This window comes from Apiospora marii (assembly GCF_038362585.1).
Source record: "Apiospora marii strain CBS 49790 chromosome Unknown utg000002l_segment0_segment0, whole genome shotgun sequence".
Taxonomy (NCBI): Eukaryota; Fungi; Ascomycota; class Sordariomycetes; order Amphisphaeriales; family Apiosporaceae; genus Apiospora; species Apiospora marii.
In genome coordinates, this window is record NW_027117373.1 from 4,984,818 (window position 1) to 5,008,678 (window position 23,861).

Consider the following 23,861-nt stretch of genomic DNA (forward strand, 5'->3'; position numbering starts at 1 on the left):
TTACCTTTTGACATCCTGGATCAGAAGGACCGGCGGCGACTTTTCCATGCGAGGCAGTCACCTTGCTTCCCCAACCCGAGTGCTACTCGGGCTGAAACCCTTGAGGAGCCGGAGCTCGTACAAAGATTCAGGAGTCACACAAAGGTTTAGTGTGATATGTGCAACTACACAGACAGACGACTGAGTATAGTACACCACATTTGCAGCTGTTACTCGGCTACTGAGTACGAACAGTCCATTGTTCGGCGTCCTTTTTCACCTCACAGCCGCAAGCAAGGCTCTCTTTAGGCAGACACCTTCTGTATGTGCTCGCAAACCATATCTGAGGCTTTGTTTAGGCATTGGTTAACGGGTGTCTCATGGATCCTTTGGCAGACTCCGAGTCAATGGTCTCAGGTGGGACATGCTAGTTAGCACGTGCAGAGCCAGGCACGGAGTTTGATCTTGAATTGCAGTACGCTTTCTCCGCATTTATGGTTGAAATTGATAGGCTGCTCTATAGCCAGTCCCGGCTTACTGGTGTCTTGTCAGCCTCGCTGTGGGCCTGTTGTGTATTTATAGTAGGCAACCGTGAAAAGAAAGAAATAGTCTAACGAGAAATCAGCCTCACCGGACCAAAGATGTTACGGCGCAGTCACCACGCCATCATCCAGAGCATGTCATGTGCCAGCGGGTAACTACGAAAACCCACCAATGATAAGAAACTGTTGTACTCAAACAGTCTTGCTGATTGTTAGTTACCCTTACCCTCTCTTCTAGTTACATTCCCGCTTACCTGCACAACGAGCTGGACCACGTGGTAAACAGAGACCAACGAAAATCATTGACCAAAGCTAGAATCGTGGTTCTGGTTGAGGGCCAATTCCTCCGCCATGGCATGGCCAGATCCGGCCTAGCAGATTCCCGTGCCGCTCAAGATTATACTATACCGCTGGGAAACATAACACGCCTTATGCAGTCTTACGGAGTCGCATCCCGAAAACCAACACAACATCGTCCTGCTTCTCTTCATAATCCACCTTGCTCGAATGAGGGGAAATATCCCAGTGACTTGTATTACGCGAGTCCGGTTGAGGGGAGCTGGCTAAAAAGCAAACAGGGGCTCATCAATAGCGCAAATGAGTATGCAGTCATCCTTGGCCGCGGCTAGGCCGGAACAAGGAGGAGAGTGCAGGGGTGCGCAGACGGGACGCTACGTTATTGGTTCCCAGTATGCGCAACATATCTTCTTTGGGAACCGATAGCTTACAATTTAACCCAGCCAATGCCAGAGTCTAGATCGCATCGCCTAGCCAGGATCGTGAGCCCGGCCCGTAGCCCCAGCCCAACGCCCCGAGGAAGAGAGAAAAGAATAGCCAGCGTCTACTGCAACATGTAACCAGAGCAGATAGATCACGCGTAGAATAGGATAGGTTGCAGGTCTTTGCGGCGAATCGATATGCTCGGCTTGGCTGCATGCTCTTGGCGTTCCCCCGGTCATTCCTCCGTAACAATCATTCTCCTGCGGCAGAGTATAAGAATGAGAGGAAACGCCCCTCCTTTCTGTTTTGAGCTGCTGTTCTACTGGTCCTGGGATTTTAAGATTGGCCAGGGTTCTGCACCTATAAACGACTTAACCGGCGTTCTCAACTTGAACAAGCGTCACCCGAGACGATGAAGTCGGTTCTGATCACCGCAGCTCTGCTGCCTCTCGCCCTGGCCGCCGCGGCCTTTGAGCCTCGCAACAACAAGGGATGCAATGCTGTGAGTTTTAGCCCGTCTCCACAAAGCGGGTGTGCATATAGGTTTCTCCATGCTAACACTTGACCCGTAGGACAACTGCGCCCGCGCCGTGACCGGCACCCGCCTAGGCTCCGCGTCCGTCTCCGCCTTCCGCCAAGACTGCACCTCCTTCATGTCGGCCACGGTGACGCCGCCTACGTCGACCGCCACCGTGACCATGCCGCCCGACACCTGCGACGAGGACGACGAGGCCCAGCCGCAGACTCTCACCAAGCGGGTGCAGCAGAAGAAGCGCGCCGACGGCGTCACCGTCTTCCCTACCGCCGTACCCACCTACGCCAGCGCCTGCTCGGGGGCCGTCCGCTACAGCTCCGCTTGCTCTTGCTGGGGTGTTAGTGCGGTGTTTACTACGGCGCCGACGCCGGTTGTTACTGTTACTGTTACTGGCTACTAAATCATCCTGTCTACGTGATTAGTGTATCCCCTTTCGGGAAGGGGAAAAGGCTAGAGGGCCGTGTTGTTGTAGATGCCGATTATAATACAGACCTATGAACTTCATGCCTCAGGAGTAACATATCACTCGATATGGAAGTTTGACTTGTGTGAATGTTTTGAGCACGATTCAAGAAGGATCGCTTTGTTGATTTTCTCTTTCGAGGCAACGATGAAAATGACGAGAGGCTATACCGACCAGGATCATTGTCACGCTATACCCCAATTTTCCCATGTCGATCATCTTCCCAGACAGTACACTGCCGCAGGAGGGATTTTGGCTCTTGACCCCATTCGTGCAGGCCCAGTATTACCTCCAACCCAGGGATTACTCAGATATTCATTTGCCTGCCCCTTTTAAGGCTGGGTGGTCACGTTATAACGCATTACACTGCCAGTGATCCACGTCCCTGATCAAGGCTGGAAGCGCATCTTCGTGTACGAAGCTCGATGAAAGTTGGCGAGATTGAGGACATAGATCATTCAATTACTTGCTGGAACATCTCTAGCCTGGTACTTGAATCAATTCTGTGTCACACATCGAAGTCCATCATGTCCCCAAGCATCAGGCTCATCTTGCTGTCGGGGGCCGCCTTCGCCGCGCAGAAGCAATGCTACTTCCCACATAAGAACGTCCACTCCCTCGGGATACCGTGCGACCCCGACGCCGAAGGACCCGTCCCGTGCTGCGAAGCGACGCACACGTGCCTGTCGAACAAGCTCTGCTGGGACACCAAATGGAACCACATCCTGCGCGGGGGCTGCACCGACCCCTTGTTCAAAGACCCGGCCTGCCCCCATCTCTGCGAGCAGGAAGCCCAGGGAGGCGGGCTGGCGTTCTTGCGCCAGTGCAATGGCCGATTCGACGACTGGACTTGTGTCGACGACCTCGATGTAACAGATTGCAACCTGCCCTTCACCATCCAACCGGGGCTTGTCAAAGACTACCGGCCTAGCAATGTCAGCAATGTGATATATGCAAACGCCAACACCACGAGAGACTCCGGAACTGGCTTGTCCTCGTCTGAAACTCAGGGCAATCTTCAGCAAGCCAAGCTTCAGGTTGGACTCGGAGCGGGACTGGGTGTAGGTTTGCCGTTGCTGGTCGCATTAGCGCTGAGCCTCTGGTCCTTGAGAAGAACGCAGCAGGAGCTCAAGCAGCTGAGAAGGGACCAGTCGTCTAGCAGCACCCATGCTGCAAGGTTGGGAGAGCAACGTGGAACGGGCCAGATCGACAAGCCGGAGGATCCTACACCGAACACCGAGGGTTACTCGACTGGCCCGCCTCCTGTTTATCGACCAGCCCAATACATGCAGGCATCGTCGCAACAGCAGCCTGCTCCTCCTATCTCGCACCAACCGTCATAACAGCAGCCCCCAAGTAGGGGAATGATATCAAGCCCACGCGAGATGGAGAGTGATGACCAGATGCTTCGACAAGAAGCCGATTCTACTGTGGTCCAGCCACCTCTTTCGGCTGTCCAGACACCAGCACGGTTCTACGCAGAGCCTGCACGTCCACATTAATTATCATGGCTTACACCCATATATGCAAGTCGCCAACCACTCGACTAGTCGGAGACATGCTTTGGGGTCGATATTGTTGGCAAGTGGCTGCTACTCATGCTGCTTGGCTCCGAGTCAGGGCCGCAATTGGAATGGCATTGGTTTCCACTAGTTGGGACTCGATTTGAAATCGCCAATCTTGTCACCTTATGAACGAGTAGGTAGAAATATCAAGCTAGGCGAAGTTGTATGTAAGCCTGGGTCGTAAAGTAGTATTCATGCGGTCGGGGAATAGCAGGTGAGACTGCAGCCAGAATGAAGTCCGGTGACAAGACAGGCTCTTGGGAAAATAGTAAGATGTCAAACCAATTGGGCGGGAACTCAATTCAGTTGGAATTGTCCAATACAGTCTCTCGTACGGTAGTATAGGACACTGTATCTGAGGAAGTGTAGGCGCCATTCACCAATTGGATCGGCTTCCAAGAGGGACAAGGCCCGGCCCCACTATCCCGCAAAGTTGGCCTAGCCATTTTCCGCCCAAGCTCCATCCAGCAAGCCTTCTCACCCTCCCACGAAGCTAGCTCCATCAAAAAGTTCGCGAAGGTGGTCAAACGTCACCCCCAAACCACCCCTCCCACGACGACACCAATTGGCCGTCCGCGACCGATCACACAGACCCAGATACCATGGCCTTCCGAATACAACCTCTAGCCCGACCGGCCGCCAGGGCCACCGCCTTCGCCGCCGGCTGCACCAGCTCCAGCGCCTCCACATCGTCGACAGCGACAACCTGCCGCCCGCTTCTGTCTTCCATGTTCCAGCAACAGCAACAGCAGGTCCGGTACGCGCGCACCATGACCAAGGCCGAGGAGGAAGATCTGCAGGGCATACCGGTGCGCCTGCTGCGCGACATCGTCGGCTTCGGCCGCAAGCACGCCATCATCCGCGTCAAGCCCGGCCGCATGCGCAACGTCTGGCACCACAAGGGCCTCGCCGAGTACATGACCAAGGCCCGCTTCGCCGAGCTGGGCGTTACCGAGGCCGCCATCGGCGTCCGCGACCGCACCTTTGGCACCCAGCTGCTGGTCGACGACGAGTCGGGCGCCGCTGACGGCAAGAGCGGCGGCGGCAGCAGCCAGAACAAGAAGAACAATGCGATGCTCGAGGGCGGCAGGACCCAATCGGTGAGTGAACTTGCCTCTTTCTCACACTATCTAAGCTATTGAGAAGAAAAGGAGAATCGCTAACAACGAACCCCCAACCAGCCCGAAGAAACCCGCGCCCTCTTCGACCAAATCATCCCCGAAGTCCTCACCTTCGCCCGCAAACCCATCACGACCCCCGAGGCCCCCGAGCCCGCCGTCCCCCGCTCCCCGGCCCTGGCCGCCGGCGCCGTGACCTCGACCAACACCACGGGCGCGCCCGCCGCCGCCCCCGCCATCTTCGGCTCCGTGACCGCGCACGACATCCTCGAGATCGCCCTCGCGGGCGCCCAGGCCGTGCACCCCGGCGCCGTCCTCAGCGGCGCCCTCCAGGCCCGCGATATCGTCATTGTCGGCCTCGAGGACGGCGAGGACCGCATCAAGCACCTTGGCCGCTTCGAGGTCGAGGTCCGCGCCGGCGGCGACGGGGTCCCGCCCCTAAGGAGGATCGTCGAGGTTGTGCCCGAGGGCGAGGCATAGGTAGTAAAGACAAGAACAAAAATAAAATATGTCACAGGTCGGGAGGCTCGTCTGTTTAGGATTTCGCTTCTACTTGAAGGTCCCGCCAGCAGGGGACACTGGCCCCTGCCCTCCTGAAAGGAGAAGCAGGCGTCATCTGCAGTTTCAGGCCAAAGAGGGCAGAGAAACCCGACATATACGCCTACTTCTTCCTTCAGGCCGTGTAGGAACAACCTGCAGATACGGGTCGGGGGGGCTGTTGATTGTACACTAGTTCGACACAAGTGCCGATATTGTATATACACATGTACCATACCACGGGTAGGCTGCCGTCCAGGACCGAGCAAACAGGGAGGCGGCTCGGGGGTGAAAAACATAGACCGCATAGAACTTACCTAGCATGCATATCTGTACAAATACTCGAAAGCACACCAATCTCGCAAGCCACGTATCAATTCACTAGATATGACGGGACTGCTTGGTCGGATACGGGACTTGCTGGCCCAGGAACGTTTTGCCAACGCTATCTCTTGAGGGATGCCGTCTATGAATGATATCGGGTATACTACAAACTAAAGAACCAATCTTCTCCCCCCTTTCGCTTGGTCACGTCATTGATAGTGGTTAACAAAACAAAACAAACCATACATGCAATCTTCAGAGACGGTGTCGAACGTCTTACGCCGAGCACCATCCCCAAAGAGCGTGAAAACAAGAAGCATACAAGAAGACGATCAATCTAGGCCTAGGTACGGGACCGACCAGAAAAAAAAAAAAGCAAAAACGCCCTCCTCGCATGTGTCGTCCGAAGCCCATCCAAAACCCATGATGAAAATGCATCCCTCTCAAAAAACGAGGGAACAAAAGAAACAACGAAGCGAAAAAACAGCCAGGGCACCAGTATTCCTCAAATCGGTACATGCCATGCATGTTTCCAATTCCGCTCTACCGAAAGTACTCATCTCCTCTGACGGAGATCACTGGCCGGGATAACTGACATCCAGACTCCAGAGCTCGTCCCAGACCACGCTCTGATCGCGACCATCAGCATTGGCGCTGCTGGCATTGCTCGTGCCGCGGTGAAATTGCGGCGGTGGCGCTCCCGTTACCGTCTGGGTGTTGCTACTACGCTCCCAAGTATGTGGGCGGAAGTAAGCGTTGCGGGCGGCAGGAGCAGGGACAGGAGGCTGACGATGACGGCGCCGCGGAGACAACGATGATCGCTGCTGGTCCTCGATTAGTGAGTAGACACCTCGAATAGACGTAATGCCCTCCCGTTCACTATCACTGCTCAAGGACCGAGCAGGGCATCCACATCGTGATGTCGTACCTCGTTTCCAGTGCCTCCCTGACCGTCCGCATTGCTCGCTTCACCATCCTGTGCTTGCACATTGGACAGCGATGCCTTGCTGGAACCATCGTCATGCCGTGCCTTGGAAGGGCTTCCCACCAGCGCGGTTTCGGAACCCTGCCCCCCAGTGATGGGGACTGCCCGTAGACTGTTGGTCTCCGACGCTAGGGCGCTGCTCTTGGCGGCACTGGCACCAGCGCCTCCCGCGAACGGCAGGTTTTTTCTAGTCGAACTACCAGAGCTACTGCGCCGCGTCTTCAAGCTCTCGCTAAGAGTCTTGCTCACGGCCTTCATCTTGGCATTCTCGCCGCCGCCCGACAGGAGCTTGCTCGCGCCCGAGCGTGCCTGGTGGGTATGCATGTCGGCCCGAGCCTCGACGTTATTCGTGGCTACCGTGCTCTTGCCCAGACCCGGGGTAGAAGGAGCGCCGGCCTTGTCCTCGATCGCATCAATGAGCCACCAGCGCAGACCATCTGACAGGTCGAAGGGGTTGTCAAACTCGTCTCCCGTGTTAACGGAGTCGGTCTCTGAGGGCGGAAGCTGGGCAGCCGTCGAGGAAAGACTCTTAGACAAATCAACAACACGTTCCTGGATCCGCGTGATCCGCGCCACTAGCCACTCTCGCTGGCGTAAACGGTGACTTTCTTGCTCGCGAAGGAAAAAGTGTGGGCAACCAACGTTGAAGGCCGCCCAAGCGCCCGTGGTCTGGTTACGAGTGGGCAAGAATAACGCCAAGTCGCCCTCCTTAAAGTGCCTGAAGGCAATCTTGTCGTGCGCGTCTTTGACTGCAGTATGAGCTCGTTCTTTGTAGGCACGGGCGTCTCGAGTCATCTTGCGGGCAGTATGCTCGGCCTCCTTCACACGTCGATAGAGGGTATTCGCAAAGATATCAATGTCAAAGAAGCCTGGCCCCTGAACAAATGACTGGTACTGCGCAGCCTCCATATCGCCATCTTCAGCATTCATCCAGAAAAGAAGTTTCAGATCAGTACTGCTAGCCATCGGCGCTGTGGCCCAAGACACGGAGCGACGGATGGAGCTGCTGGGGTCGGAAGAATCATTGGGATCCCGAGCGGTACGTTCGGAGCGTGGGATCTTCTGGATGGCGAACTCCCCGTCCTTCCGCGTGACCGAGAAGCCCAATCTCTCAAGGAGTCGGCAAAGCCGTTCGTTGTGTGTGTACAGCCGTTGCGTGATGTCCTTGGTGCGATCACTGCGGCCTTCGAAGCGCTGGTTGAGACCAGCGAGACGGGTTTCGGAAGACTTGAGCTTCTCTTGGTACATCCGGACCTCTTCCTCGAGGCTGCCCACCTGAGACTGCCTCGATGCTAGAGACTCCGTCAACTCTGCAACTCGCTTCTCCGCATCTTCGAGCTCTGTTCGCAGTGTCTCGGACCCGGACTCGCCTTCTGTCATCTTCTTTCGGATGTCGCTGAGCTCATCTCGACCCTGCTTCAGTTCCCCTTCTAAAGCAGCGCTCTTAGCCTTCTCCCCGTCCAAAGCTTCGCGTAGCTTCATTCGAGTAGTTTCCTCGGTAGACAATGTGTCTTTGGTGGTAGACAGTTCGGCTTTGGTATCGTGCATGTTTTGTTGTGCAACTTCCAACTCAGACTTCAAGATCGACATGTCCTCTTCCAACGACTTGAACTTGGTGAGAACCTCGGTAGACTTATTGGTGACAGCCTCCATCAGATCATTGATGTCTTCGGGAACCCGGTCTCGTGGTGACATCTGCCCGTGCAGATCTCTAAGTGTGCGAGCGTGGAGCTGAGAGGTCTGCTCGGATGTTTCCGCTCTGCTCGTCAGATCCTTGGCATTCTCCCGGGCTTCTTGCAGTTGCCTCTCGAGATCTTCGTTGCGCTGAATCTGTATCCGGGCCTCATTGCGCAGGTACTCGACCTGACCCTGTGTCTTCAGGGCCTCATCCTGCTTCTCTTTCGTCAAACGCTCCACCTCATCTTCAAGAGATCGCAGCTTCTCGTCGTAGTTGACCTTTTCGTTCTCCCGGGATTCGCCAAAGTGTTCGATCTCGTCTTCGGTTTCCTCGAGGCGGGCTCTGAGCGTTTTGACCTCGTCTTCCAAGGACTTTCGCTCTTCCATAAACTCTCGCTTCAGAGCTTCCATATTGCCCAAAAGGTCATTCTTGGTCGAGTTGACTTCAACCATCTGTTCCTCGACCTCTTTGGTGCGAGCAGCCGCCTCTCTGAACAGAGCCGACTGCCCCTGTTCCGCCTTGAGTTCGCCTTCCAGTTGAGCTATGCGACTCACGAGAACCCCGTTAGCTTCGGATGCGGCTGAACCCCTGCGACTTTCGGACGCCCGTGGTGATCTGAGAGAAGCAGCAGAGTCGGTGCGTTCGGGTTGCCCACCTGGTTGGAATAGACCGCTTATACCCGGCCTAGACTCTGTACTCTGCCGATGCAAGAGACCCTCGAGACGACGAATGCGACTCTCCGCCGTCTTGAGCTTGTTCTCCAGCTTTGACTTATCGTCTTGGAGGGTTCGGAACAGATCGTCATCGCCGCGAATCATAAGCCCACTACGACCAAGCGCCGCCTCGTGAACGCTTCCATTCTTGAAGGCCTTCAGTCGTTTGGCTTGCTGTTTTGTCGGCGCGCTCAGCTCCTTGACGATCTTGGCCACTTCCTCGACCATGGTATCGTCGACTCCTTGCTGCTGGACCTCGGCCATAAAGTCCTCGAGGTCGCGCTTTGTCACGGATGGCCAGGTATCTTCGTCGCCCAGAAGATTTACTTCAAGACCCAGCACAGCATCGTTCTTATCTGGGCCATACGTGTTGCCAACAACTTTCTGGAACTTCCGCCGACGCTTGAGCTCTTCGTCCTGGAACAAAGCCATCTCGTTGGCCAGGGTGGACGAGTCGGTTTTGACCTTGTCCTGCCACTCACGTCTCCGGACGGCCTCGGCTACAAACGATGCGTACATGAATGGTAACTGTTGTATTAAACGAAGGTAATCAAAGGTAGTCATCTCCTCCTCTCCCTGGTTGAGTAAAGTCATCTGGGTCTTGACGCTGTGATGTAATGATGTGATTTCAGCAATGGTGCGCATGAAGACGAGCGAACCCGATGCCAGGTCGTTGCGGGCTTCGGTTGCATAGCGAAGCATGTCGTCCATCTCTTGAGCACGCGTACGTATGCTGGGCAGAAGTCGTTCCGTATGGTTCGATGCGGTTTTCGAGACTTGCTGCAGATCTCTCTTGGACGAAGTGTAGCCAAGAGTAGTCTCGTAGTCGGTATCAATCTTCTTGGCTACCGCCTCGATGTCTTCCAGCAGTTGCACACTTTCGTTGCCGCGTTGCAGTGCCGAGCGGGACATGACCTTTTCGAATTCCTGAAAGAGGTCGTCACACCCATCAAACATCTTGGCGGCTGTTTTATCCAGCTCAGAGACCTTGTTGTTGAACTTGCGCAACGAGGTGTTCGCTAGCTTTCCAGCCTTGCGGGCCGTATCGAGGTCGATCAAGTCCTCTAACGTCGCTTGCCGGGACTTCCGCGTTTCCCTGCCCGTCATGAAGCGCACCATGGTGGGCGAGATATTGACACTTCTTGCAATCTCCAGCAGTCGTTCCCAGTTGTCGGCGAGCGAGTTGTAGTCCTCCTGCGTGGGCGTCACCCAGTCCTTCAGCTCTTTGTACTTGGGCTCGATCGGGCGGACAGCGGTGTCCAGGTTGGCGACGGCAGCATCGAGACACTTGACCATGACGTCCATCTCACTGTGGCGCGCCTGAGCGGCTTCAGCCATGGCGGCGCAGTCCTCGACGACGGCCAACGCCCAGTCGCGCCGACTCTTGAACAATTCGTGCCATGATTGCAACGAGTGGGTGTCGGTCAGGGAATTGGGAGCGGCGGAAACGTTGTAGCGCTTTGGGAGCGGTTCTTGCGACACTAACGAGGCCGGAGTGCCTGCGGTCGATGCCTGTATGATGCGGATGTCGTAGATGTAGACCTCTTTTTCCGTTTGTATTGTCTGGAGTTTGGCCGTCTTGCCGTGGGGCGTCAGAGTGACAATGTTTTGGACGGGAATGGCGCTCTGTCGAGCTACCCAGGACTTGAAATCATCTAGGCTGCTGCAGTATTCGAGTCAGTTGCCATCATCACCACAATAACTGGGCGCCGGACCAGCAGGGCGAACCATGCATGGGCCAGGTGCAATCAGGAAGGGACGGGAACGTACGTTGCGAACTGCGAGATGTCAACCTGCAGGCGCTGGCCCGTATGGGCTATCAACACCTGCGTCCTGGTCGCCATGGCGCATGCATTTCTCCCTTGCAAGGCAACAGGAGCAAACGGGATGAGGAGGGAGAAGTGAAACCGAAACCGCAGAATCCCAGGGAATCGGGGATTAGGTAGAGATTCTGGGACGGAAGAGGGCGGGTGCCTTATCGAGTCATCCGCCTTGTCTTTGACTGTCGCATGGGTGGTTTAGGTGGTTCTGGGCTGGTTCTGGTTCTTCCTTTTTTCCTTTGTTTCCCTGTTGACCACCAATCTTTGATAAGTTAAGGTTGGGCAGTTTGATTTTATTATTACCCGTCACCGGTATCTCTCTAAATTTCGGTGCTTATTGGGAGACGATGGATGCTAAAGTCCGACCAGACACACCCACGCGAACAATGGCATAAGGCTTCCCTGGGCCACGCAGCATCGAATCAGGAATCGTCACTCGCGGTCACTTAGTGAGTAGCTCTGACTTGTTGCTTGCCCGCCCGGTTGCCACTAAGAAGGACCCTGGCAACCTGACCGTGCTAGTCGTTATCGTTGTGCGTAGTGGGGTATTGTGATTGCCGCCTGCTGATCTCGCGGTCTGCTGGCTCGCTGGCACTGGTTGGGAGTCTTATCAGAGGTGGTTGGTGGATGTTCCAATATGCCGGCGGTAAGAGATGGTTTGTTTGGTAGACAATTACGTCTGCATACAGAGAGAATCGGACGGAATACGAAAATTTACCAGCAATTTGTGCTCTAGGGTGCGGATCGCAGATATTCCCCTTCAAGGTTCGGCCGGACCTTCAACTTGAGCTGCAGAGCATCAATACCTACATCAGACAACCGCCACAACCGCCCAGCCCCAGTAGCTTCAGCCACACTAACCGCCGCGACAGCGCGTTTGGCGGATGCAAGGGTATCTACATGTGCCTCGAGGTGTAACAAGTCTGGCTAGAGAATGCAACTTTTTCTTTTGTTTTAGGCATACCTTCAAAATAGCTGAGAATGGACCGCTCACCCAGAAAGCCGACGGCTGCTTTGGCTACCACGTCGGGCGAAAACCCAGAGTCGGGCGAGTTACTGCTGTCAGATCAAGAGAAGCGCGTCCTAGAGCTCTACGACCAGTTGCAGCAATTACAACTTGAAATAGCGCTCATCAATGCGCACAACAGTTATGTCCCTGGTGAGTAGGCACTTTGACTGGCCATGCTGAGCATATGTTGACATGGTACTTTTAGGTCGACAAGAACCACAGTCTATTGAAGCAGCCCAAGAGGCTCTGCTTGAAACAAGAGCGAAATACGTTCTGCGCAATGATGTCGCAGAGAGCGTGTTGTCCGTGAAGCCCGTTTTGCAGGCCGTACACGCGGGAAGCAGGGCATCTCCTATTGAACGGTACGTATGGGTGGCGATATATTTGGCCAAACGTTGTCTGCACTTAACTGACGGGATCACACCAGCGATTTGCTCCCGGTGGTGCAAGAAAGGGACGCGACATCGACGACCCTGGCCCAGCAGTCTACCGAGCTCCGCGCTACTCTGGACGATCTTACCGAGACGGAGGCCAAGGTACTCCGGTTGAGCCGGGAGAACGTGGATCTCGCATCCGAGGTGCTGGAGCTCGCCGCGGAGGAAAAGCGTCAGCGAGACGACGCCCTCATCTCGAACCCGGCGCACCGCGAGGCGATTGCTCAGCTCGAGGCGCAGGTCCGGATTAGTCATCGGCGCTGGCGGGTTATGAAGGGTACGGCGAGTGCCATCGTGGCTGGGAGCGGGGTCGACTGGGCGCAGGATGAGGGTCTGAGGAGAATGGTACTGGACGAGGACGAGGATGGAGTCTAAGGGTGTTGGCAGGAAGCGGTCCAGTTGGATAAGCTCGTTCGTTTCACAGCTGTCGTTACGATGCCGGTGGCTGCGAGTGGATGCCTACCGGTAACAAGGCATAACACAGGAAAGTCAAAGCCGATTTGTCGTATTTTCACATGTTGGACTTACACATGGATTGCTGCAAGGGTTGTGGAAACAAGACGCGAATCCAACTTCCCATCAAGTTTACGAATGGCATGCCTATGAGGTTCATGTAGTAGAATACTACACCCAGCGGGGAGCGGCCCGGCCACAGGGAACGAACCTGTGATCTCCGTTTGGCTTAGATGTCGTCAAAGTCTTTCTTGCTCTCTCTGTCTCTCACGTCAGTCACGCAACCAGGCATACTCCCAAAAAGGCCCAGGACTAGAAGCTTTCGCCGCTTGCGAAAACGACGCTGCAGTGTTGGGAAACCCTGCGTTCAATCAAGACTTTGCGGGTATCGCAAAGCTCGTGGAGTGCATATGTAAGTAAGAAGGGTCCTGAGATGGCGGGGGGGGTTGTGGGTTGGCGAGATCTGGGTTAAAGAAGGGGGACGGGCATATGCATGTGCAATTCGCGATCACCACAGGCCGGGCTGGACTGTTGGGCTCAGAAGCTGGGCGGGCCAATCTGAGAGCAGCTGTGCCTGAATGGAAGAGGATTAGCGTGGTCGCAGTCGTCGAGGTCGGTCGCCTTGGTTTGTCTGGGGTCCATGTCGCTCTCGTTTCAAGTCCATTTGATTGTTTAGTTTGGTTTGGGCAACGAAAGGAAAACCCCGTCTTGTTCGAGGTGAGAGGCCGTGATCAGCAATCACATCAACGCCGAGGGCCCATGCTGCAAGCTGGTGATGATGGAATTATTGACAATACTGGAGCAAATAGCTTCAGCTACGCGGATGTGGGAATCGAGGCAGAGGCATATTCCACGTGATGTCAAGGTTACAATGGAGTGAAATCAGCCGCCCGTCACTTTTCCAAGGCAGACCCTGACCTGGGGGCGCGTGGCTGGCTTGCTTATTGTTCCTATTCCTATCTTGTCTCCGACTGTCTCCAGGTGATTGATTTGTTCTTATTACTGTATGGTCGTTTATGCTTTGCCGAGTGGACTGGCCTTTCCGGCCTGGGCTTGGAGTAGGCGTCGCGGTGGAGGACCGTCGGATTATCGACAGTGCGGATTGGTGCGACACACGCAGGGAAGCCCGCGAAGAAACCTGGCATGGCCTGTACAGTGTACTCCTCCGGAGGCCAGGTACATTGAGCTCAACACTGATTTTGCCTCTGCATTGGGGCTAGCGAGACATCCCATGCTTGCCATTGTCCGTTACTTTGGACGTTGGTTGCTAGCCTTGGAATACGTTCAAGGCAATAAGACATGACATCGCGTCCTTCCCCCTGTTGCGCATAAAGCAGCATCGGGATCAGTCTGGACTTGGGTGCTTGGAGTGTAGTCGGATTAGCCATCCGCCCATTAGCCAACGAGTGAAATGATAGTAGCCCTGGGTGGTTGGTTCAACTCCCGAGAAGATGGGGTGCACCACTGTACCCACTCATGATAGATAGCTGAAGGGTTATCGCCATGGGTGCAGTATTTGACGTGACAGACAAGCTCGGCATCTTGGAGGGGCGGGCCTTGCATCGATACCCCTATGCAACGATCGTGGCAGTTGCGAGCAGTATGTAGCTCTCTGTTCTGGAAACAAAGACCGATTTGCAGTGGGGATGGGATAGAGCATGGTTGCACTTATCCAAGATGCGTACGACACGTTCACCGGGCAGGCAGATTAACCAATATCAAAGCCGCAGTCCGATGGCCTATAAAGGAGGCTCACTGCAGAGGTTTGGTGCCACGAGGTTACGCACCGAAAGAAAACCAATCTCCTGCCTCACGAAAAGAATCAGATCAAGCGTCTGCGCCGTGAGCCGCTGCAACATAGGTGGTGATCATGTAGTGCTAACCAAACGGCTGTGCCTTGAGTTATCGTCGGGGAAGAGCTTGTATGTAGGTAATTCGTGACATAATGTTGCTGCAGGCCACATCAAGTCTTGAAGTGGCTTCGGAGACAACAGCAGATGACTGCCCGCATTACACTATGTTAGCATCCTCATAGCGCCTGCCATATGGCTAATCATCGGTCATTCTAAGTAATATGAACATTAGTTGATAAGCCAATACCGATAGGTAGTAGTAGAAATGAGATCAGTAGGTATTGATCCAGCCCAGCATGCAGACCTATTGTCGAGATGATCCATAGACAGCGAGTGATGAGCAAGCTTAGAAGTGGGATTGAAACAAAGCGCGTTGATAGGTTGACTAATAAAAGCGTGTTAGGAGGGGCCTATGGCATGTTGGAGAGAGTGTGCGTGTGTCAGCTTCGTTTGGGGAGGAAGGAAAGGGGAGAGAGGGTGAGGAAGGTGGCTGCAGTTGGCCAAGCATTGGAACATGAAGGCGACTCCAAGAAAGCTGTGTCGTCCGTGTCCTGGGAGCAGCAAGAAAAGGCAAGAAGAGAGGGAAAAGTCGGCCGCAGGCAAATTGGGGGACCGTCGAAACTCCCAGCAAAATGGTGTGTCACGGAAATCAGCTGCTGCGCGACAAAAGCACCAGCTTCCAAAAAGCATCGCACCCACTTTGTTCGTCATGGAACAGTAGATAGGCCAATGTACCACTCACGCTAACCAGGGACCGCGAGGTACATGGCCTGCTACCGAGCTGCGAGGTTCACTCAGCCGTAGGTGTGTGACAAACCGACGGCCCTGGGAGGGTGCAGGTAAAGGCGTAGGCAAAGTCAGTGGGCGCAGGCAGCACGCTGATTGAAGGAAACGTGGGCATGGGAGGGTTTATGCTCAATAATGGATGGGGGTAGGCGACGGAGAGTGATGTGTGTCAATTGAAAGAGACGGCCGGATGGCTTGGAAGGGACCTCGCCAACGACGCCCAGATGAGACCAGCAGCACCCATGGATCGCACTCCAAGTACACAGTACTGTAGCTGGAGCCGTGGTGGACGCGCTACAAGGCCGCGCAGTTGCAGTACATCGGTTGCAGATGAGTGACATGGGCAGGGAGGGAGGCAGAAGCAGCCAGCCAATTTTTTGATTGATAAACATGCCCCAACTGGCCCGCGAAAGCGTGTGGCATCTGCATCACTCGCTCATGCCAATACACCCTTCATTTTGCTGTTTTAACGCAGTGGCGAGTCTCGCCATCACTGTGCACTCAGTGGAAGAAGTGTAACTCGATTGACCACCGAGTATGAATTTGCGCAAAATTGATGGATGGGAACAACGATGGAGATATAAATAGAGAGACCAAACAACAACAAAAAAAAGGAGGCCTCAAATCTCAGAGCCTTGTTTTTTTTCCTACAAACAAACGTGCATTGAATCAATGACTGCCTGCCTGCCTGGCTGGATAAATGAGTGGGTGGTGAGTGTGGTGAGTGGCTAGGTGGTACCTTAACGCAATCCGCACATACGTGCATAAAGCAGCGCGAGTATGTATTGACGCTGCTCTCCTGCAGTGGACAGGCCGGAGTGGTAGGCTAGCACAAGTTCAGCCAGACACGAGACACGACAATCAGGAACATGGAAGGAAAGAAGGAAAAAAAAACAAGAGAGAACCCACCCAGATCTTCGCGAGTGCCAGGCTCTCGAGGCTCCGTTCCCAAAATTATGCCCAGTCTCAGTGAACCAGAACTGCCGTCTCCCTAAGCCCTGGCACTGGATGGATTAGGCAGGGCAGGGAGTGTGCGGGTTACAGTCGTCGTATGTGTGTGGTGTACAAAGGCAAGGAAGCCAATGAACGGAGCGGGTGCATAGATGAGAGAGCGAGGGCGAGAGTGACTGGGAGTGGTAGTGCGTGTGTACGTGAAGTGTGTGAGTGGGAGTGGGAGCGCCGGGCGTGGATGTATGTACATGCTGCACAGTACAGTACGGTATGTAGGTGTAGGCCTGGTCGCGGTGCGTAGTAGTGTATTATTGTGTGTGATGTCTGTCTGGGTCCATGTCTGGTTTGGCTTCCCCCTCAGAAGCAGAAGCCGGGCCCCCCTCCCTCTTTTTTTCCCCTCCTGCGCCTGCGCACACACACACCACTCACTCACACCAGACACTTTGCAGTCAAGTCCATCAAGCCTGGCTGGTCTGGTCCCTCTGGTCTGGTCCCTCACCCCCTCTGCCCGCGCAATCACCCAGCCAGGCCCAGCCCATAGTAAAAAGGCCCTCTACCACTTTCCCCCCATACAAATTCCCTTCTCTTCTCTCACCCATTTCCTCCCATACAAATCTCCCACCCAAAATCGTGTCTTCACCTACAACCGCTTGCCAACACACTCAAGGCGAGCATACTATCCAGTGAGTACTTCCCCTTCTATGGCACTTGCCTCCCAACCACAAGTCACTCTGGCCCATCCGCCCTATCCCCAAGTTATTCATTCGCAAATTCCCTCTGCCTTTGTCACAATCGCCATTGGCCGGGTTTTTCGACGTTTGGTCGCTGTGCATCCGTCACCAAACGCGCGATTGAGCTGGTTTCTCTCGAGCTGTCCAAGCTTTGCCATCACCTTCGCACAACTGGTTGGCCTTTGCCTCTCGAGCCGACAACCACGCATCGCGCATCATTACCACAACCTTCGTGTCTAAGTGCGATCAACTCACTAACAGCGGTTTCGCACCATAGCTTCAACAACCACCACACATACATCTGTCGCCTCGCACAAACACTTCAAGGTATGCAGAATACCCTATGCGATCCGATTCCAAGCTTCAATTCCCAATTGCCGCGCGTTGGGACGTGCAATTGCGCTTGCGACCCAAGTGCACCACACACTTGCGCCCGCGCCCCTGTCACGCGTTATCGCCCAATCTGCCCCGCGACGCGTCTTACGGCGCCGTCGCTGGTCGATTCTCCCGTCCCCATGCACCACGCGAACCCCCAGCACAACCCGTCCAGAACGCATCTGGTACACCCTTGAGGAAGCTGGACTAACACGATTTAAAGATGCCTAAGGAAGCTACCACCAAGCGCGGTAAGACCGGCAAGGTCGAGAAGAGAAAGGGCAAGAAGGGTAAGTTTAACCGTCCCCTCGTACTACACATTCTCCCGATGCATAGGAGGGTGTCTACGATGCACCAAGAAGCCTGGCATTCTGCGATACTGGCTACTTGGTGCCGGCGACATCCGACAAGTTGCACCCATCCATTGCCTACATCTGAGAGCACCCTGCTAACTTGCTTCTCCGTCAGATCCCAACGCACCTAAGCGTGGTCTGTCTGCATACATGTTCTTCGCCAACGAGCAGCGTGAGAACGTCCGTGAGGAGAACCCTGGCATCTCTTTCGGTAAGCCACCCCAACTGCTGGCTGTGTCCCGTTCCCCCCTTGACTAACCCCCTTCCCCCTACAGGCCAGGTCGGCAAGATCCTTGGTGAGCGCTGGAAGGCTCTGAACGATAAGCAGCGTGGTCCCTATGAGGCCAAGGCTGCTACCGACAAGAAGCGATACGAGGACGAGAAGCAAGCTTACCAAGTAGGTCTCTCGACATGAGAATAATCACTCCAAAGACGTTCGTCTGATAGAGATTAGGCCGGTGATGATGACGACGAGGAGTAAACTTTTTTATGTCACTGCTTTTCTCGTTTTCTTCGCTTCGCTTCCGTCCACGAGAGCCTAACTCATGAGAGATGACTTCACGCTTGGTCGTCTTCTGCCGGGAAAGCCTGGGCACAAAGTGGATGGCCTGGGTTTTCCTTTTTTCTGACTGTAATATGGATCTCGGAACGGTGTTGTCGCACAGGGACAGGCCCGCGTGCCTAAGGTTTTGCTTTGCATTTTTCCAGAGTCAATAATGATTTGAGTTGACCACTCTTGATGATGAGTTTAAAGGGCGATGAAGTTGTCGTGAACGTTCTCAGATACCATAGTCATCGAAAACAAATGTACAGTATTCACATCATGACACAGTGGCGATTGCCCACATCTCGACGTGAACGTGAATAGCTTCAACCCGTGAGTGACAATTGACTACTTTCTTGCCTTCATTCCAACATGCTGTCTAGTTGTGGAAGGTTGTGTGGGTTTGTTAATTCGTAGTATCTGGGATGGGTAATCAACATCAATGGCGACCTATGTCTGCCTGTCTGCTATTGGCATAATGTTTATTCCATTGACCATGGCATCCAATCGAACGAATTGCCTGCTATATAATAGCAATTCAGGAAATTGGCCTGCCGAACATCCACGGGGAATATGATACCAAGAGCAGCGCCATCGTCATCGAAGGGATACAAATCGCGTATCCTACCCATCTGGACCCCGTAACGTGTACTGTATGCTCAGCTGAACATAAAAGGGTCCGTGTAACCGGATCCTGCATCCCATCAATCCATCCATCTGGCCCATCGCCACGGTCCACGGTCCACGGTCCATGGTCCACCCCTAGGGCTGACCCCTTCCGGGTGCAGTGGTGTGGTGTAGGTAGTGGTGGGCGGGCAGGGTGAAGAGCCAGTTCCTGATTGGGTCCTGGATAGCCTGGTATGCTCAAAAGGCAGGGCTTTACGTTACAGAAAGCCTCATTGATGGTTGCCTAACCCCCCAAGGGTCCAGGGATCTGACAGTTTTGAGCCTCGCAGCCTCGATTGCTTTTGGCAGCCTCCTCCTTACCGGCCGGCAGGGTCGCTTGGACAGACTCCGCCCCGATCGATGTTCTTCAACAGAGGGCGGTCGCTTTAGCCTGGAGATCTCGGGTCCGCTCTGAAGGACGACTGTGCCGTGAAATGCGGCGACAGAATTCAAGGCACCCCGGCTTCTTTCGGGCATGCGATCGGAGCAATACTGATTAGGGTGACTGAAATGGTCATTACAGTATATGGACATGAGAATATTGCGAGCTTGGTCAAGTCTGACGAATAAGCCCGAAACCACTGGAATGCTGATGATGTCGCTATGCCTGGTCCTTTTGAAGCACAATCACTGCCAGCATATACAGAACACACCTGCAAAACAGCAGCAGCATCCTGTGCGGGAATCGGCACCCGTATCCGTCCGGTATCCGAAAGTACCATGACATGTTTACTTCGGATTCAATTAATTATGATGGCTCGAGGTAGGTCCCGTCCATGTTGCTTATCTCTAGCTGCAGTATACCGAAACCGTATCGCACAAGCCCACCTTCAGCACCACCCCAATGTGCACAATTCATCGAGGAAAAGGAAACCTCTCCGAAAACCGATGCAATTTGTTGTTTGCTCGGGTTGCCGAGGTCTCTGTTTTCATCATTGACCACGAGTCAGGCATTCAAGCAGTCGGCATCTTGCAATCAGGGACTGCCATGGCAGCGATCGGGGACACGTAGCACCAGCTGTGGCAAACCTCGAGCCCAAGCTGGCGCTGGAGGGACCAGATAGATGGTTTGTTGCCTCTACGATCAATGTGAGTCGCCGCGGTGATAGGTATTGCGATATGCCACAGAGTCGGCCGGGACTGGTCCAACCCCCCCTCTCTCCGCAGGCGGCTTATGCACGCTGCTCGCGTCGGGGTAGCGAAGCACCTACACATGACACGGCTTGCAACCGGCTCGACCAATCCGCATTGCATCTTACTTTACGAGAAGTGGGCGTGGGAATTCGTGGCAGTCGCTTACTAGACATGCCCGACATGCTGTTAAACTCTGCTACCCACGCATCTTCCGTCTCCGGCAGCAAGCAATTCGAGTCAATGGCATTGAGGCCCGGGTGCGCTCGAGCTTGGTGTTCGTCGAGGGTCGATTGGCAGATCCGGCTTACCATTGCCAATACTTTAATGCCGTCTGCCATCATTCATCATCATCATCATGCCCCTCGGCTACCCTGGTTCCAAAGTGATGTTCGTGGGGGTATCATCGACTTTTGTGGTATCTACGATTTTCCCTCGGTTTCTTCTCCGTCATCGAGTTGATGCATTTACCCACGCCTCTGCTCAGCGCAACCAGGCACCTGGTGCTTCTCGTACGATAGACGTCTTCCCGTCGACACCCGGAACCCAGCAGTTCTTGGCTACCTACTATTGGACGAATGGCAGTTTCAATCTAGAAACATCCTATCGCCGGTCACCTCTTCTATCTTACATCCAAGACAGCGTGGTCTTTCATATGCACATTTGCGCGCGTATCACTGAAGCCGGCCTTTGCTCTTTCCCCACACGGCCACTTGGCCGGCCTACTGCGGAGCAGGGAGAGCCTGCCGCTGCTGCTTACTTTGCCTACCTTGGGCCGAATTGAAGCATTTTCCTCTATTTATCTCTTGACTCGCAATCTCCCGTGCGTATAGGTCTCAGGCTGTGATCCCCTCTTTCCTTTGTTTTCCCACCTGGCTTCTGATTTCCTGTTTGCCGCACACGCAAACACCTCTCCCGATTTGTCCGGCCCAAGACTCAGATATGAATACGATTACTACCGTTGAACACCATGAAACCCTTTTGAGTAGTGCACTTCACGCCTCCCAACTCCTGCCGGATTACCCAACGCTGAGGACCTGGCCGCCATGGATGTGATCACGAGAGAAGTCGGGTCCAGCTTGCTCAATGGATGCTGCCTCGAGGCCGAGCGGGCCCGGATCGTGTCGCTAAGCCTCGAGGGGCTTTGCCTCAGCCTGCCAGAGAAGTTCCATGCGCACCTGAAGGGCCTGATCCAACAGATCCAACTCTGCCACCAGATGTTGCTCACGATAGCGGATCTCTCTCAACTCCATATCGCACGTGTTCCGGTGGTTACCGACTACCTCAACGTCATACTCCCATGCTTTTCCAGGAGTCTACGGGACATCACCGACTTCGTCCAGAACCGCAGCCTCGATAAGGAGCACCGATGGCGGAAGATGTATCATGTCATGAGCGAGGAGCTCCCGGGCACGCCGCTGCCCGCCCGGTTTGCCATGTACCACGCATTCCTGGATATGCTAAAGCACCTCCTCACCAAGTAGGATCATTCACTTCAGGTCTGCTTCGACGTACCCCCCTGCTCACTTAGAGATAGGTCTCCTGAATTCGATATGAACGGGCTCGAGACCCTCCGCATTCGAATCTACCAACTTCGCGAAGCCAGAGGCATTCGTGAGTGCGCATGCTACTGCCGAATTGACTGCCCGACTGACCTCGGATCCCAGCACCGCCGAGTCCTATCCACCAGGACCACCTCATTCGCCAACAGAAAGCGATGGCATTCTGGGAACAAGAGACGGTGAGTTTATATATAAACGCAGCTGGTGATTTTGCTATTGACTTGTACCAGAACACCCATTGGGCCGAGGATATCTTCACTCGGCCGCTCCCTTCTCGCACCGAGTTTAAGAGAAGCCACCGGTAAGCTTGAACGAAATCCGCCCGCACCCTACCAAATATGCTCACACCCTCTAGCTTCTTCTCTCGAGCCTACGGCCCATTCCGTCGCTTGGGTTCTATCGACATGCTGTCCGACATCAAGACGCTTGCCAAGAGGTAGGAGATGAGTCCACTTCAACCACTCCCCATGTCGTGCGGTGTCCGTTGACATTTGACCTTAGAACGTTCGACGACGACAAGGTATCTGTCACCTTCTTCCTTCAAGGCTTGGACGAGATCCCCTCCCTCATGGTTCGGCAGATCCACAGTGGCGAACCCTGGGCTGCCATCAAAGGAGCTCATGAGCTGTGCATCAAGCGAGACTTCGACTCGAGACTGACGTTCACCCGATGGAGCGTTTCCGAGGGCCGGACCAAGCCATGGGCGCAACTCACCTTCATCACGTGGGAAGGTAAGCATCTTCCAAACGCGCTGCAGGATACAATTTGGAGGATTTAGCCCCATGTGCCCAGCATGCTTACCCCGTCACAGAAATGGTTCTCTTCTACTGTACGTTCGTCTGCCTCAAGGTACGCAGCCCGATGTTCGTCAACATCCGCGAGGAAGAGTATGACATTCGCAAGGAGACCAAGCTCTTTCAAGCGTAAGTCGATGCGTGTCCTATTCCTTGGATGAGCCCTTCATGCTAAGACAATACGGCAGGCAAATCTTCGATGATGGATTCAACCACTGCCTCAAGGTGTACGAAGATGCGCTGACAAAACGCCGGCGCCTCCATGCCGCGGTTTGGGATGGGCCCTTGAAAGGCTGTCCCGTTTGGACCGCATTCCGTGAGCACCTCTGTACCTTAGGATTCAGACCATGACATCGGAGATTTTAACAGAGTGACTAGTGCCTGATCAGAAAGGACCCCTACGGAGTTGGCTGCTGCGGAAGACTTCCCACGTCGTCGCGATCCGAGACGTCAGCCCTTACGTCTTCTGCAACAACTATCGCGCCAGTACCACGGACCCACGCCAGAGTAAATTCCATGCGCTTGAGCTGGAATTTACGCACTCACAAGGTATTTCAATGGTGGAGAGCGCCGAGGTATGTAAGCATGCTGACGGTCTCCTTCGAAAGGGGCCAAACGATTCAAAGAATTGTTCGAAGAACAAGCACCACCTTCGGCTACGTCATCCGAACCATCTGAACATGACACCGGCCCGTCTGTCGAGGAATCTTGAGGTCCTCTCTGTACACCCCTCCATCGAAGTTCAGGGGTGATCCAAACCCTTCACGATTCCTCCATGATTGGATTGATTTTGCCGCCTTCATTTCTCAGCTATTGAGTTAACTTGCTTTCGGCTTACGCTCAACTCCACCTTAAACTACCACACCACCCCTTTTGATTTCTATCTACTTAGACAGCGCTTTTTTGACGAGATTACGACTCACGATCCTGACGACCCCCCTGATGTTACGAAGAAACACGAAGTTGTATGGCAGACACATTGTACGAAGTTACGTTTTTTAACGACCAAGGCAGATTGCATGATACCCCCACACAGGAAAAGCATTATGATTATGTACTGGTACTGGCATTCTGACGGCGGACCTGTATGACCAAGACCGGACGCGGAACGTTGGCAGGGTGTGCGTATTAGATGCGATGCATGGACGGCTTCTTTTCCACTATTAAATTTCTGTTATTTACTTGACATAATACAGTTATTTGCTTCTCTCTACACACTTTCTCCCGCCCAATCTTTATG

At 54.2% G+C, this 23,861-nt stretch overlaps 8 protein-coding genes across 8 annotated transcripts; 7 read left to right on the forward strand and 1 right to left on the reverse strand.

Annotated features, from left to right (window-relative positions):
• Positions 1 to 1,653: 1,653 nt before the first annotated feature.
• On the forward strand, positions 1,654 to 2,176 carry PG985_003291 (uncharacterized protein; the record flags this gene model as incomplete). The annotated part of the gene is made up of 2 exons (XM_066823060.1): positions 1,654 to 1,743; positions 1,814 to 2,176. 2 exons carry the CDS (start codon positions 1,654 to 1,656, stop codon positions 2,174 to 2,176), a joined length of 453 nt encoding a protein of 150 aa, XP_066690492.1.
• A 590-nt stretch (positions 2,177 to 2,766) lies between these two features.
• Positions 2,767 to 3,582, forward strand: PG985_003292 (uncharacterized protein; the record flags this gene model as incomplete). The annotated part of the gene is made up of 1 exon (XM_066823061.1): positions 2,767 to 3,582. One exon carries the CDS (start codon positions 2,767 to 2,769, stop codon positions 3,580 to 3,582), a length of 816 nt encoding a protein of 271 aa, XP_066690493.1.
• Positions 3,583 to 4,406: 824 nt separating this feature from the next.
• PG985_003293 (uncharacterized protein) lies at positions 4,407 to 5,402 on the forward strand (the record flags this gene model as incomplete). Its single annotated transcript, XM_066823062.1, has 2 exons — positions 4,407 to 4,904; positions 4,986 to 5,402. The coding sequence occupies 2 exons, from the start codon at positions 4,407 to 4,409 to the stop codon at positions 5,400 to 5,402; spliced, it is 915 nt and encodes a 304-aa protein (XP_066690494.1).
• A 956-nt stretch (positions 5,403 to 6,358) lies between these two features.
• PG985_003294 (uncharacterized protein) lies at positions 6,359 to 11,003 on the reverse strand (the record flags this gene model as incomplete). Its single annotated transcript, XM_066823063.1, has 3 exons — positions 6,359 to 6,604; positions 6,772 to 10,819; positions 10,930 to 11,003. 3 exons carry the CDS (start codon positions 11,001 to 11,003, stop codon positions 6,359 to 6,361), a joined length of 4,368 nt encoding a protein of 1,455 aa, XP_066690495.1.
• Positions 11,004 to 11,960: 957 nt separating this feature from the next.
• On the forward strand, positions 11,961 to 12,797 carry PG985_003295 (Centromere protein Cenp-H; the record flags this gene model as incomplete). Its single annotated transcript, XM_066823064.1, has 3 exons — positions 11,961 to 12,138; positions 12,194 to 12,350; positions 12,416 to 12,797. 3 exons carry the CDS (start codon positions 11,961 to 11,963, stop codon positions 12,795 to 12,797), a joined length of 717 nt encoding a protein of 238 aa, XP_066690496.1.
• Positions 12,798 to 17,794: 4,997 nt separating this feature from the next.
• On the forward strand, positions 17,795 to 18,405 carry PG985_003296 (high mobility group box domain-containing protein; the record flags this gene model as incomplete). Its single annotated transcript, XM_066823065.1, has 4 exons — positions 17,795 to 17,861; positions 18,040 to 18,135; positions 18,200 to 18,321; positions 18,379 to 18,405. The coding sequence occupies 4 exons, from the start codon at positions 17,795 to 17,797 to the stop codon at positions 18,403 to 18,405; spliced, it is 312 nt and encodes a 103-aa protein (XP_066690497.1).
• Positions 18,406 to 20,623: 2,218 nt separating this feature from the next.
• PG985_003297 (uncharacterized protein) lies at positions 20,624 to 21,049 on the forward strand (the record flags this gene model as incomplete). Its single annotated transcript, XM_066823066.1, has 1 exon — positions 20,624 to 21,049. The coding sequence occupies one exon, from the start codon at positions 20,624 to 20,626 to the stop codon at positions 21,047 to 21,049; it is 426 nt and encodes a 141-aa protein (XP_066690498.1).
• A 262-nt stretch (positions 21,050 to 21,311) lies between these two features.
• Positions 21,312 to 23,132, forward strand: PG985_003298 (uncharacterized protein; the record flags this gene model as incomplete). The annotated part of the gene is made up of 9 exons (XM_066823067.1): positions 21,312 to 21,745; positions 21,803 to 21,879; positions 21,933 to 22,006; positions 22,058 to 22,128; positions 22,183 to 22,263; positions 22,329 to 22,558; positions 22,639 to 22,750; positions 22,810 to 22,937; positions 23,011 to 23,132. The coding sequence occupies 9 exons, from the start codon at positions 21,312 to 21,314 to the stop codon at positions 23,130 to 23,132; spliced, it is 1,329 nt and encodes a 442-aa protein (XP_066690499.1).
• Positions 23,133 to 23,861: the final 729 nt, after the last annotated feature.